The sequence below is a fragment of the Pseudophryne corroboree genome, chromosome 2 (assembly GCF_028390025.1).
Source record: "Pseudophryne corroboree isolate aPseCor3 chromosome 2, aPseCor3.hap2, whole genome shotgun sequence".
NCBI lineage: Eukaryota > Metazoa > Chordata > Amphibia > Anura > Myobatrachidae > Pseudophryne > Pseudophryne corroboree.
The window spans coordinates 996,101,356-996,116,610 of NC_086445.1; the positions used below are offsets into that span (position 1 = coordinate 996,101,356).

The 15,255-nt window shown below is 48.0% G+C and overlaps 1 protein-coding gene across 6 annotated transcripts in view; it reads right to left on the reverse strand.

Annotated features, from left to right (window-relative positions):
* Nucleotides 1-15,255, reverse strand: part of CRYZL1 (crystallin zeta like 1) — a 127,462-nt gene that overhangs the window by 41,680 nt on the left and 70,527 nt on the right. For all 6 annotated transcript variants that reach the window (XM_063956508.1, XM_063956502.1, XM_063956507.1 and 3 more), the window contains exons 3-4: nt 14,152-14,229; nt 13,368-13,440 (exon numbers count right to left, since the gene is read on the reverse strand). In XM_063956508.1, the coding sequence (XP_063812578.1) occupies nt 13,368-13,440; nt 14,152-14,229 (151 nt within the window). The remainder of the gene's footprint in view (nt 1-13,367; nt 13,441-14,151; nt 14,230-15,255) is intronic.

A 15,255-nucleotide genomic window follows, 5' to 3' on the forward strand; every position in this document is an offset into this window, starting at 1 on the left:
AATCACACCGTACAACTTGTGATTTTAACCCAGTTAACAGTATGATAACAATGAAGTAGCCTCTAAAAAAGATGGCTCACAACAATAATAACCCGATTTTTTTGTAACAATAACTATGTACAAGTAATGGAGACAATCCGCACTTGGGATGGGCGCCCAGCATCCACTACGGACTATGAGAAATAGATTTATCGGTAAGTAAAATCTTATTTTCTCTAACGTCCTAGTGGATGCTGGGGACTCCGTCAGGACCATGGGGATTATACCAAAGCTCCCAAACGGGCGGGAGAGTGCGGATGACTCTGCAGCACCGAATGAGAGAACTCCAGGTCCTCCTCAGCCAGGGTATCAAATTTGTAGAATTTAGCAAACGTGTTTGCCCCTGACCAAGTAGCTGCTCGGCAAAGTTGTAAAGCCGAGACCCCTCGGGCAGCCGCCCAAGATGAGCCCACCTTCCTTGTGGAATGGGCATTTACAGATTTTGGCTGTGGCAGGCCTGCCACAGAATGTGCAAGCTGAATTGTACTACAAATCCAACGAGCAATAGTCTGCTTAAAAGCAGGAGCACCCAGCTTTTTGGGTGCCTACAATATAAACAGCAAGTCAGACTTTCTGACTCCAGCCGTCCTGGAATTATATATATATATATATATATATATATATATTTTCAGGGCCCTGACAACGTCTAGCAACTTGGAGTCCTCCAAGTCCCTAGTAGCCGCAGGCACCACAATAGGTTGTTTCAGGTGAAACGCTGACACCACCTTAGGAAGAAACTGGGGACGAGTCCGCAGTTCTGCCCTGTCCGAATGGAAAATCAAATATGGGCTTTTGTAAGACAAAGCCGCCAATTTTGACAATCGCCTGGCCGAGGCCAGGGCCAACAGCATGGTCACTTTCCATGTGAGATATTTCAAATCCACAGATTTGAGTGGTTCAAACCAATATGATTTGAGGAATCCCAACACTACGTTGAGATCCCACGGTGCCACTGGAGGCACACAAGGGCTGTATATGCAATACTCCCTTGACAAACGTCTGGACTTCAGGAACTGAAGCCAATTCTTTCTGGAAGAAAATCTATAGGGCCGAAACTTGAACCTTAATGGACACCAATTTTAGGCTCATAGACACTCCTGTTTGCAGGAAGTGCAGAAAACGACCTAGTTGAAATTTTTTCGTGGGGCCTTCCTGGCCTCACCCACGCAACATATTTTTACCACATGTGGTGATAACATTGTGCGGTCACCTCCTTCCTGGCTTTGACCAGGGTAGGTATGACCTCTTCTGGAATGCCTTTTCCCTTAGGATCCGGCGTTCAAACCGCCATGCCGTCAAACGCAGTCGCGGTAAGTCTTGGAACAGACAAGGTCCCTGCTGGAGCAGGTCCTTTCTTAAAGGCCGATGCCACGGTTCCTCTTGGAACAGACATGGTACTTGCTGAAAGCAAATCCCTTCTTAGCTCCCGAGGCCATTAGTCCTCTGTGAGCATCTCTTGAAGTTCCGGTTACCAAGTCCCTCTTGGCCAATCCGGAGCCACGAGTATAGTTCTTACTCCTCTATGTCTTATAATTCTCAATACCTTGGTTATGAGAAGCAGAGGAGGGAACACATACACCGACTGTTACACCCACGGTGTTACCAGGACGTCCACAGCTATCGCCTGAAGGTCTCGTGACCTGGCGCAATACCTGTCCCATTTTTTGTTCGGGCGGGACGCCATCATGTCCACCTTTGGTCTTTCCCAACGGTTCACAATCATGCGGAAAACTTCCCGATGAAGTTCCCACTCTCCCGGGTGGAGGTCGTGCCTGCTGAGGAAGTCTGCTTCCCAGTCGTCCACTCCCGGAATGAACACTGCTGACAGTGCTATCACATGATTTTCCGCCTAGCGAAAAATCCTTGCAGTTTTGCCACTGCCCTCCTGCTTCTTGTGCCGCCCTTTCTGTTTACGTGGGCGACTGCCGTGATGTTATCCCACTGGATCAATACCGGCTGACCTTGAAGCAGAGGTCTTGCTAAGCTTAGAGCATTATAAATTTGCTCTTAGCTCCAGTATATTTATGTGGAGAGAATTCTCCAGACTTGATCACACTCCTTGTGTGACTGCTCCCCAGCCTCTCAGGCTGGCCTCCGTGGTCACGAGCATCCAATCCTGAATGCCGAATCTGCGGCCCTCTAGAAGATGAGCACTCTGTAATCACCACAGGAGAGACACCCTTGTCCTTGGATATAGGATTATCCGCTGATGCGATCCGGACCATTTGTCCAGCAGATCCCACTGAAGAGTTCTTGCGTGAAATCTGCCGAATGGAAGCGCTTCGTAATAAGCCACCATTTTTACCAGGACTCTTGTGCAATGATGCACTGACACTTTTCCTGGTTTTAGGAGGATCCCGATTAGCTCGGATAACTCCCTGGCTTTCTCCTCTGGGAGAAACACCTTTTCCTGGACTGTGTCCAGAATCATCCCTAGGACCAGCAGACGTGTCGTCGGAACAACTGCGGTTTTGGAATATTTAGAATCCACCCGTGCTGTCGTAGAACTACTTGAGATAGTGCTACTCCGACCTCCAACTGTTCTCTGGACCTTGTTCTTATCAGGAGGTCGTCCATTTTCTTTGAAGACGAATCCTCCTTTCGGTCATTACCTTGGTAAGGACCCGGGGTGCCTTGGACAATCCAACGGCATCGTCTTGAAACTGATAGTGACAGTTCTGTACCACGAACCTGAGGTACCCTTGGTGAGAAAAGGCAAATTTTGGGACATGGAGGTAAGCATCCCTGATGTCCCGGGACACCATATAGTCCCCTTGTTCTTTGCTATCACTGCTCTGAGTGACTCCATCTGGATTTGAACCCTTGTAAGTGTTCAAATTTTTCAGATTTAGAATAGGTCTCACCTAGCCTTCAGTACCACCATATAGTGTGGAGTAATACCCCTTTCCTTGTTGTCGGAGGGGTAATTTTATTATCACCTGCTGGGAATACAGCTTGTGAATTGTTTTCAATACTGCCTCCCTGTCGGAGGGAGACATTGGTACAGCAGACTACAGGAACCTGCGAGGGGGGAAACCTCTCGACATTCCAATCTGTACCCCTTGGATACTACTTGTAGGATCCAGGGGTCCTGTACGGTCCCAGCGTCATGCTGAGAACTTGGTAGAAGCGGTGGAGGGCTTCTGTTCCTGGGAATGGGCTGCCTGCTGCAGTCTTCTTCCCTTTCCTCTATCCCTGGACAGATATGACTCTTATAGGGACGAAAGGACTGAGGCTGAAAAGACGGTGTATTTTTCTGCAGAGATGTGACTTAGGGTAAAAAAACGGTGGATTTTCCAGCAGTTGCCCTGGCCACCAGGTCCCATGGACCGACCCCAAATAACTCCTCCCCTTTATACGGCAATACATCTTTGTGCCGTTTGGAATCTGCATCACCTGACCACTGTCGTGTCCATAAACATCTTCTTGCAGATATGGACATCGCATTTACTCTTGATGCCAGAGTGCAAATATCCCTCTGCGCATCTCGCATATATAGAAATGCATCCTTTAAATGCTCTATAGTCAATAAAATACTGTCCCTGTCAAAGGTATCAATATTTTTAGTCAGGGAATCCGACCAAGCCACCTCAGCTCTGCACATCCAGGCTGAGGCGATCGCTGGTCGCAGTATAACACCAGCATGTGTGTGTATACTTTTTAGGATATTTTTCAGCCTCCTATCAGCTGGCTCCTTAAGTACGGCCCTATCCGTAGATGGTACCGCTACTTGTTCTGATAAGCGTGTGAGCGCCTTATCCACCCTGAGGGGTGTTTCCCACCGCGCCTTAACTTCTGGCGGGAAAAGGTATACCGCCAATAATTTTCTATCGGGGGAAACCCACGCATCATCACACACTTCATTTAATTTATCTGATTCAGGAAAAACTACAGGTAGTTTTTTCACCTCACACATAATACCCTTTTTTGTGGTACTTGGAGTATCAGAAATATGTAACACCTCCTTCATTGCCCTTAACGTGTGGCCCTAAAAGAAAATACGTTTGTTTCTTCACCGTCGACACTGAAATCAGTGTCCGTGTCTGGGTCTGTGTCGACCGACTGAGGTAAATGGGCATTTTACAGCCCCTGACGGTGTTTGAGACGCCTGGACAGATACTAATTTGTTCGCCGGCCCTCTCATGTCGTCAACCGGCTTGCAGCGTGTTGACATTGTCACGTAATTTCCATAAATAAGCCATCCATTCCGGTGTCGACTCCCTAGAGAGTGACATCACCATACAGGCAATTTGCTCCGCCTCCTCACCAATATTTTCCTCATACATGTCGACACACACGTACCGACATACAGCACACACATAGGGAATGCTCTGATAGAGGACAGGACCCACTAGCCCTTTGGGGAGACAGAGGGAGAGTTTGCCAGCACACACCAAAACGCTATAATTATCCAGGGACAACCTTTATATAAGTGTTCCTCCCTTATAGCCTTTTAATATATATACATATCGCCAAATCAGTGCCCCCCCTCTCTGTTTTAACCCTGTTTCTGTAGTGCAGTGCAGGGGAGAGCATGGGAGCCTTCCCACCAGCCTTTCTGTGAGGGAAAATGGCGCTGTGTGCTGAGGAGAATAGGCCCCGCCCCCTTTTCGGCGGGCTTCTTCTCCGGAGTTTTAGATATCTGGCAGGGGTTAAATACATCCATATAGCCTCAAGGGCTATATGTGATGTATTTTTCGCCATACAGGTATTATACATTGCTGCCCAGGGCGCCCCCCTCCAGCGCCCTGCACCCTCCGTGACCGCTGTGTGAAGTGTGCTGACAACAATGGCGCACAGCTGCAGTGCTGTGCGCTACCTGATGAAGACTGAGAGTCTTCTGCCGCCTGGTTCCGGACCTCTTCATCTTCAGCGTCTGCAAGGGGGGTCGGCGGCGCGGCTCCGGGACGAACCCCAGGGCGAGCCCTGTGTTCCGACTCCCTCTGGAGCTATGTCCAGTAGCCTAAGAATCCAATCCATCCTGCACGCAGGTGAGTTGAAAATCTCTCCCCTAAGTCCCTCGATGCAGTGAGCCTGTTGCCAGCAGGACTCACTGAAAATAAAGAACCTAAAAACTTTTTCTAAGTAACTCTTTAAGAGAGCCACCTAGATTGCACCCTTCTCGGCCGGGCACAAAAACCTAACTGAGGCTTGGAGGAGGGTCATAGGGGGAGGAGCCAGTACACACCATGTGATCCTAAAAGCTTGCTTTTGTGCCCTGTCTCCTGCGGAGCCGCTATTCCCCATGGTCCTGACGGAGTCCCCAGCATCCACTAGGACGTTAGAGAAAACAACAATTCAGTAGCACTAAACCATCAATGGCGGGAAACCATCTGGTTCTCCCCATCGATGGTAAAAGTATTCAACATCGGTCACAGTCCATCGATGATTTTGAATCATCGATGGCCGGTGGCCAACCTTAGCTACCCCTAGGCAGCAAGCATTCCCCATGGCAACAAGCATGGATCCCAGAGCATAAAACCCCTGGCAAAAAGAAAGCATGACAACGCATGAAACCCCTGGAAACGTGCATGAAACCCCCTGCAATACACAGGTAAAAAAAAATAAGATTTTACTCACCGGTAAATCTATTTCTCGTAGTCCGTAGTGGATGCTGGGGACTCCGTAAGGACCATGGGGATTAGCGGCTCCGCAGGAGACTGGGCACAACTAAAGAAAGCTTTAGGACTACCTGGTGTGCACTGGCTCCTCCCACCAAGACCCTCCTCCAGACCTCAGTTAGGATACTGTGCCCGGAAGAGCTGACACAATAAGGAAGGATTTTGAATCCCGGGTAAGACTCATACCAGCCACACCAATCACACCGTATAACTCGTGATACTATACCCAGTTAACAGTATGATAACAACTGAGCCTCTCAACAGATGGCTCAACAATAACCCTTTAGTTAGGCAATAACTATACACAAGTATTGCAGACAATCCGCACTTGGGATGGGCGCCCAGCATCCACTACGGACTACGAGAAATAGATTTACCGGTGAGTAAAATCTTATTTTTTCTAACGTCCTAAGTGGATGCTGGGGACTCCGTAAGGACCATGGGGATTATACCAACGCTCCCAAACGGGCGGGAGAGTGCGGATGACTCTGCAGCACCGAATGAGCAAACTCTAGGTCCTCCTCAGCCAGGGTTCCAAACTTGTAGACTCTTGCAAGAGTGTTTGACCCCGACCAAGTAACAGCTCGGCAAATTTGTAAAGCCGAGACCCCTCGGGCAGCCACCCAAGAAGAGCCCAGTTTCCTCGTGGAATGGGCTTTTACAGATTTAGGGTGCGGCAGTCCAGCCGCAGAATGTGCAAGTTGAATCGTGCTACAGATCCAGCGAGCAATAGTCTGCTTTGAAGCAGGAGCACCCAGCTTGTTGGGTGCATACAGGATAAATAGCGAGTCAGTCTTTCTGACTCCAGCCGTCCTGGAAACATATATTTTTCAGGGCCCTGACTACGTCCAGAAACTTGGAATCCTCCAAGTCCCAAGTAGCCGCAGGCACCACAATAGGTTGGTTCACATGAAAAACTGATACCACCTTAGGAAGGAATTGGGAACGAGTCCTCAATTCCGCCTTATCCATATAAAATACAGATAAGGGCTTTTGCATGACAAAGCCGCCAATTCTGATACACGCCTGGCCGACGCCAAGGCCCACAGCATGACCACTTTCCACGCGAGGTATTGTAGCTCCACGGATTTAAGTGGCTCAACTCAATGCAACTTCAGGAAATCCAACACTTGAGATCCCACGGTGCCACTGGAGGCACAAACGGGGGCTGACTATGCAGCACTCCCTTAACAAAAGTCTGAACTTCAGGCAGTGAAGCCAGTTCTATTTTGGAAGAAAATCGATAGAGCCGAAATCTGGACCTTAATGGAACCCAATTTTAGGCCCATAGTCACCTCTGACTTGTAGGAAGTGCAGAAATCGACCTAGCTGAAATTCCTCCTTTTGGGGCCTTACTGGCCTCACAGCACGCAACATATTTCCGCCATATGCGGTGATAATGGTTTGCGTTCACTTCTTTCCTAGCTTTAAATAGCGTAGGGATAACTTCCTCCGGAATGCCCTTTTCCTTCAGGATCCGGCGTTCAACCGCCATGCCGTCAAACGCAGCCGCGGTACGTCTTAGAACAGACAGGCCCCCTGCTGCAGCAGGTCCTGTCTGAGCGGCAGAGGCCATGGGTCCTCTGAGATCATTTCTTGGAGTTCAGGGTACCAAGCTCTTCTTGGCCAACCCGGAACAATGAGTATAGTTCTTACTCCTCTCCTTCTTATTATTCTCATTACCCTGGGTATGAGAGGCAAAGAAGGGAACACATACACCGACTGGTACACCCACGGTGTTACCAGAGCGTCCACAGCTATCGCCTGAGGGTCCCTTGACCTGGCGCAATATCTTTGTAGCTTTTTGTTAAGGCGGGACGCCATCATGTCCACCTGTGGCCTTTCCCAACGGTGTACAATCATTTGGAAGACTTCTGGATGAAGTCCCCACTCTCCCGGGTGGAGGTCGTGCCTGCTGAGAAAGTCTGCTTCTCAGTTGTCCACTCCGGGAATGAACACTGCTGACAGTGCTAACACATGATTTTCCGCCCATCGGAGAATCCTTGTGGCTTCTGCCATCGCCATCCTGCTTCTTGTGCCGCCCTGTCGGTTTCCCTGAGCGACCGCCGTGATGTTGTCTGACTGGATCAGCACCGGCCGGTGTTGAAGCAGGGGTCTAGCCTGACTTAGGGCATTGTAAATGGCCCAAAGTTCCAGAACATCTATGTGTAGGGAAGTCTCCTGACTTTTCCATAGGCCTTGGAAGTTTCTTCCCTGTGTGACTGCCCCCCAGCCTTGAAGGCTGGCATCCGTGATCACCAGGACCCAGTCCTGTATGCCGAATCTGCGGCCCCCTAGAAGATGAGCACTCTGCAGTCACCACCACAGTGACACCCTGGCCCTTGGAGACAGGGTTATCCGCCGATGCATCTGAAGATGCGACCCGGACCACTTGTCCAACAGATCCCACTGGAAGATCCTTGCATGGGACCTGGCGAATGGAATTTCTTCGTAAGAAGCTACCATCTTTCCCAAGGCTCGCGTGCATTGATGCACCGACACCTGTATTTGTATTAGGAGGTCTCCGTCTAGAGACGCCAACTCCTTGGATTTCTCCTCCGGGAGAAACCCTTTTTATCCTGTTCTGTGTCCAGAACCATACCCAGGAACAGTAGACGCGTCGTAGGAACCAGCTGCGACTTTGGAATATTCAGAATCCAGCCGTGCTGTTGTAGCACTTCCCGAGATAGTGCTACTCCGACGAACAACTGCTCCCTGGACCTCGCCTTTATAAGGAGATCGTCCAAGTACGGGATAAGTACTTCGGCCATTACCTTGCTAAATACCCTCGGTGCCGGGGACAGACCAACGGTAACGTCTGGAATTGGTAATGACAATCCTGTACCACAATTTTGAGGTACACCTGGTGAAGAGGGTAAATAGGGACATGCAGGTAAGCATCCTTGATGTCCAGTGATACCCTGAAATTCTCCAGGCTTGCAATAATCGCCCTGAGCGATTCCATTTTGAACTTGAACCTTCGTATATAAGTGTTCAAGGATTTCAATTTTAGAATGGGTCTCACTGAACCGTCTGGTTTCGGTACCACAACATTTTTGGAATAGTAACCCCGGCCTTGTTGAAGGAGGGGTACCTTGATTTCACCTGCTGGAAGTACAGCTTGTGAATTGCCGCCAGTACTACCTTTCTCCGAGGGCAGCAGGCAAGGCTGATGTGAGGTAACGGTGAGGGGGAGTCGCCTCGAACTCCAGCCTGTATCCCTGTGATACTACTTGCAGAACCTAGGGATCCACCTGTGGGCAAGCCCACTGGTCCCTGAAGTTCCCGAGACGCGCCCCCACCGCACCTGTCTCCACCTGTGGAGCCCCAGCGTCATGCGGTGGACTCAGAGGAAGCGAGGGAAGATTTTTGATCCTGGGAACTGGCTGTCTGGAGCAGCTTTTTCCTTCTTCCCTTGTCTCTGTGCAGAAAGGAAGCGCCTTTTACCCGCTTGCTTTTCTGAAGCCGAAAGGACTGTACCTGAAAATACGGTGCTTTCTTAGGCTTTTGTGAGGAAACCTGAGGTAAAATTTTTTCTTCCCAGCTGTTGCTGTGGATACGAGGTCCCAGAGACCATCCCCAAACAATTCCTCACCCTTATAAGGAAGAATCTCCATGTGCCTTTTAAAGGCAGCATCACCTGTCCACTGCCGGGTTTCTAATACCCTCCTGGCAGAATGGACATTGCATTAATTCTGGATGCCAGCCGGTAAATATCCCTCTGTGCATCCTTCCTATATAAGACGACGTCTTTAAAATGCTCTATGTTAGCAAAATATTATCCCTGTCTAGGGTATTAATATCATCTGACAGGGTATCAGACCACGCTGCAGCAGCACTATTTTGCTGAGGCAATTGCAGGTCTCAGTATAGAACCTGAGTGTGTGTATATACAGACTTCAGGATAGCCTCCTGCTTTTTATCAGCAGGCTCCTTCAAGGTGGCCGTATCCTAAGACGGCAGTGCCACCTTTTTTGACAAACGTGTGAGCGCCTTATCCACCCTAGGGGATATCTCCCAGCGTGACCTATCCTCTGGCGGGAAAGGGTACGCCATCAGTAACTGTTTAGAAATATTACCAGTTTCTTATTGGGGGAACCCACGCTTCTTTACACACTTCATTCATTCATCTGATGGGGGAACAAAACACTGGCTGCTTTTTCTCCCCAAAAATAAAACCCCTTTTATGTGGTACTTGGGTTCATGTCAGAAATGCGTAACACATTTTTCATCGCAGAGATCATGTAACGGATGTTCCTAGTGGATTGTGTATATGTCTCAACCTCGTCGACACTGGAGTCAGACTCCGTGTCGACATCTGTGTCTGCCATCTGAGGTAACGGGCGTTTTTTGAGCCCCTGATGGCCTTTGAGACGCCTGGGCAGGCGCGGGCTGAGAAGCCGGCTGTCCCACAGCTGCTACGTCATCCAGCCTTTTATGTAAGGAGTTGACATTGTCGGTTAATACCTTCCACCTATCCATCCACTCTGGTGTCGGCCCCACAGGGGGCGACATCCCATTTATCGGCCTCTGCTCCGCCTCCACGTAACCTTCCTCATCCAACATGTCGAGACAGCCGTACTGACACACCGCACACACACAGGGAATGCTCTGTCACAAAGTCCTTTGGGGGGACAGAGAGAGAGTATGCCAGCACACACCAGAGCGCTATATAATGCAGGGATTAACACTGTAACTGAGTGATTTTTCCCCCAATAGCTGCTTGTATACATATATTGCGCCTAAATTTAGTGCCCCCCCTCTCTTTTTAACCCTTTGAGCCTGAAAACTACAGGGGAGAGCCTGGGGAGCTGTCTTCCAGCTGCACTGTGAAGAAAAAATGGCGCCAGTGTGCTGAGGGAGATGGCCCCGCCCCTTTTTCGGCTGACTTTCTCCCGCTTTTTCTGGAATACTGGCAGGGGTAATTTTACATCTATATAGCCTCTAGGACTATATATGATGCAGATTTGCCAGCCAAGGTGTCATATATTGCCCTCAGGGCGCCCCCCCCCCCCCAGCGCCCTGCACCCATCAGTGACCGGAGTGTGATGTGTACATGAGGAGCAATGGCGCACAGCTGCAGTGCTGTGCGCTACCTCGGTGAAGACCGAAGTCTTCTGCCGCCGATTTTCCGGACCTCTTCTTGCTTCTGGCTCTGTAAGGGGGACGGCGGCGCGGCTCCGGGAACGAACACCAAGGTCGGGTCCTGCGGTCGATCCCTCTGGAGCTAATGGTGTCCAGTAGCCTAAGAAGCCCAAACTACCACCTGTTAGGTAGGTTCGCTTCTTCTCCCCTTAGTCCCTCGCTGCAGTGAGTCTGTTGCCAGCAGATCTCACTGTAAAATAAAAAACCTAAATATACTTTCTTTCTAGGAGCTCAGGAGAGCCCCTAGTGTGCATCCAGCTCAGCCGGGCACAAGAATCTAACTGAGGTCTGGAGGAGGGTCTTGGTGGGAGGAGCCAGTGCACACCAGGTAGTCCTAAAGCTTTCTTTAGTTGTGCCCAATCTCCTGCGGAGCCGCTAATCCCCATGGTCCTTACGGAGTCCCCAGCATCCACTTAGGACGTTAGAGAAAACAATTAAAAACCTGCCCTGGGAGGTGTGACCAATTTCCAAAAAGTCACTACTGAAGGGGTTACTTAGCTGCTCATCTGGTCCTGTGTATGCAGGTTAGGATTACGCACATTTTGCAGGATATTTTCATGTAGAGCACTCCCGATTCCCACACAATTCAATGAGAAATGGCATGTCCCGGATGTCTGCAGTGTACAACCCACACAAAGTCTCTGTAGTGATATTTAAATGCGCATATGCAAGTTTGTAAAAAAGTTGGAAAGCAACTTGTAACGCCTATCTGCAAGATAAAAAACTCTTTCCTATCAAAATACCACCCAAAATACATGTCCCACATCATTACCCCCATTTTTATGCTTTCAATTGAAAATCACCTGGAAAATGACACGATTGGGAGAGGTATCTTAGGGGTACTGCTCTGTGTCCTGGCATTTTTCCTTCAAATAAGGATTTTTCAAATTCACTAGGATTTAACACCTCATAAATATTAGTCAGGTATCAGAAATAATAGTCAGGCCTTATAAATATTAGTCAGGTTAGGTCTCATGAATAATAATCATACAGTACCTTAGTGACATCATTGGTCTGTAGCAATACATAGACTGCATGAATACTAAGGTGAGATTTGGATGTAAGGAGTATATAAGCTTACATTCCTTTAGAATATAAGCTCTCACGAGCAGGGCCCTCTTCCCTCATGTGCTTTTACGTCTCTTACTTAACCAATCTTCTTTTCAATACTCCCTTGGCATTTTCTGCCACCTCGATTTTCTGCCGCCCTTATTTCAGTGCTGTTTACTGACGCATCTATGTTTATATACCCTGTACTTGTCCTATATTGTATTGAATTGTGAGTCACTGTCTTCATATTTTGCTTATTTGTTTACTCTGTAATTGGGCGCTGTGGATCCCATGCGGCGCCATATAAATAAAGGATAATAATAATAATATACAGATCACAAAACATGGTGGTATTTTAATAATTAACATTAGTAAATCTATTTTTGTAGCTCCAATGCCGAACAATCAGCTAATATTTACTATCTTATTATTACCATAAATGTCACTAACTGGCAGAGCTGTTTTTGTAACTTTTTTACCTCAGTGGAGGTTATAGTCGATACGTGCACCCAATAAGCAAAGAGACACTTGGTTTCATTTGGTAATATTTACTAATTTTTCCCTAATACATAACAACCAATTAAACATTTTAACTTTCTTTGTTCAATTTATACTAGGCAGACAAAAGCTGACTGCTGATTGGTCGCTGTTTATTTCACTAAAATGCAATATCAATAAATAAATCTGACTAACTTGCAGCAACTGATCGATGGAAGTGGATTACTGACTGGTTCCCGTGTGTCGCTGCACCATTGCTCATAGGTGGTCATTCCGAGTTGATCGCTAGCTGCATTCGTTCCCTGTGCAGCGATTAGGCAAAAAAAGGCACTTCTGCGTATGCGGAGCAATACGCACGCGCGTCATACTATTGCAACGAACGATGTAGTTTCACACAAGGTCTAGCGAAGCTTTTCAGTCGCACTGCTGGCCGCAGAGTGATTGACAGGAAGAGGGCGTTTCTGGGTGTCAACTGACCGTTTTCGGAGTGTGTTCGGAAAAACGCAGGCGTGCCAGGAAAAACACAGGCGTGGCTGGGCAAACGCAGGGCGTGTTTGTGACGTCAAATCAGGAACTGAATTGTCTGAAGTCATCGCAAGCGCTGAGTAGGTTTGAAGCTACTTTGAAATTGCACAAAAATATTTTGTAGCCGCTCTGCGATCCTTTCGCTCGCATCTCTGCTAAGCTAAAATACACTCCCAGTGGGAGGTGGCATAGCGTTTGCACGGCTGCTAAAAACTGCTAGCGAGCGAACAACTCGGAATGACCACCATAGTTAATAGAAAGCATCCATTAGTGAAGTTACCAATAATTAGCACGTATCACTGTCAGTCAAATAATTTTGCTTAGGCTTTATCTAAAACAAGAGATACCCCCTCCCCAACCCGTCCGCGCCCCCCCCTCCTCCAAAAAAAAGAAGAAAAATGACATTAAAAAATAAAACAACAAAAAAAAAACCATACAACAAATGGAAAAGTCGACAGAGTGTGATGTAAGTTGTCTGCCATCACTCACCTTCCAGAATTACTCCGGCCACCTCTCTTCCCACTGCCGCAAATTCTTTTTCTGGATATAACTTTGATATTAGCTAATTTCGGGACAAAAGAATAAACATTACATTGTAGAGAGCAAATGAATGAGTAAACCTGTCGTTGATCAGCATTGATTGAGGTAATAGTTATTGCCGGTCAGAAGACCCCTGTGATTATTACAGTTCACATAATTTATGGAGAGTTGCTCCGTTTTATCATTTAAAACATTCACTAACCCTATACTACGTAAATGGCATGGTTGCAAGTATTCCGTTACCATGACAACGTAGTTGCCATTAAATGCATCCACGTTCTGTAAGCATATGTAAGTCATGCTCTATTATCAACCATTTTATATGTAAGAAGGCTCACTGAGGTGACATTCTGTAGGCTGTCAGACAGGAAGTCACAAGTGCTTCAAAAACTAATTCCCCCACGCTTGCAGACTTCTCATGTACCTGCAGTCCGGCTACTTACTTGGTGCCTATGTATGGATACTTTTGATTTTTATACATAGGAGGTCACTTGTGTCTTGTGGTGTAATGGGCCTTTAACAAACATTTGTGTCCATATAATGTCAGTAAACTAGAAGCCCCTATATACGGACCTGCAATCTACCGTATACCCTCCTCGTCACTTTCACCGTGTTAAGGTTTACTGCCTGGTTTGCAGACTTTATATACAGTACAATTCGGGGCCAGATTTAGGGGTCAGGATGTCCCTAGGTGCAAACATCATGCTGTGTATCTCGTTGTGCCCGATGTTACCTTTGTATTCACCGGACTTAGCGCACATGTTTTCACTTGCAGCCTCACATGATAGTCGCTGGGAGACGAGACAGGTTCCTGAAACACAAAAAAAAAAGTGCAGAAATACTGAGCCGATAATTTTTTTTTGTTTTTTTACAATCGTTATTCCAGGAACACAATATAGGCCAGATCTGAATTACACATGTGCAGATATAACTCTGGATGCCCGCTGAGAAGTGCAAACAGATAGAACGCATCTCTGGCTACATGCCCAGGACGTACCCCAACACACCCACATAAGGTTTATCGTACGTGCATAGCCATTATTGCTACCTAGCTGCTGCCCAGAAACAACCATTTAGCGACTTACGAGAAACTACTGTGGATTTGCGCGTATCCTTGCAAACACACGTTGGCAACCCGGGACACGTGCAGTAAGCGAACAGTCAATAGATGCAGCCACAAGGACGCAGTAAGCCAGCAATCACTAGATGCAGCCACAGGGACGCAGTAAGCCAGCAATCACTAGATGCAGTCACAGGGACGCAGTAAGCCAGCAATCACTAGATGCAGCCACAGGGACGCAGTAAGCCAGCAATCACTAGATGCAGCCACAGGGACGCAGTAAGCCAGCAATCACTAGATGCAGTCACAGGGACGCAGTAAGCCAGCAATCACTAGATGCAGCCACAGGGACGCAGTACGCCAGCAATCACTAGATGCAGCCACAGGGACGCAGTAAGCCAGCAATCACTAGATGCAGCCACAGGGACGCGGTAAGCCAGCAATCACTAGATGCAGCCACAGAGACGCAGTAAGACAACAATCACTAGATGCAGCCACAGGGACGCAGTAAGACAACAATCACTAGATGCAGCCACAGGGACGCAGTAAGCAAACAATCCCTAGATGCAGCCACAGAGATGCAGTAAGCGAACAATCCCTAGATGCAGCTACAAAGACACAGTAAGACATCAATCACTAGATGCAGCTACAGAGACGCAGTAAGCGAACAATCCCTAGATGCAGCTACAAAGACACAGTAAGACAACAATCACTAGATGCAGCCACAGAGATGCAGTAAGCGAACAATCCCTAGATGCAGCCACAGGGACGCATTAA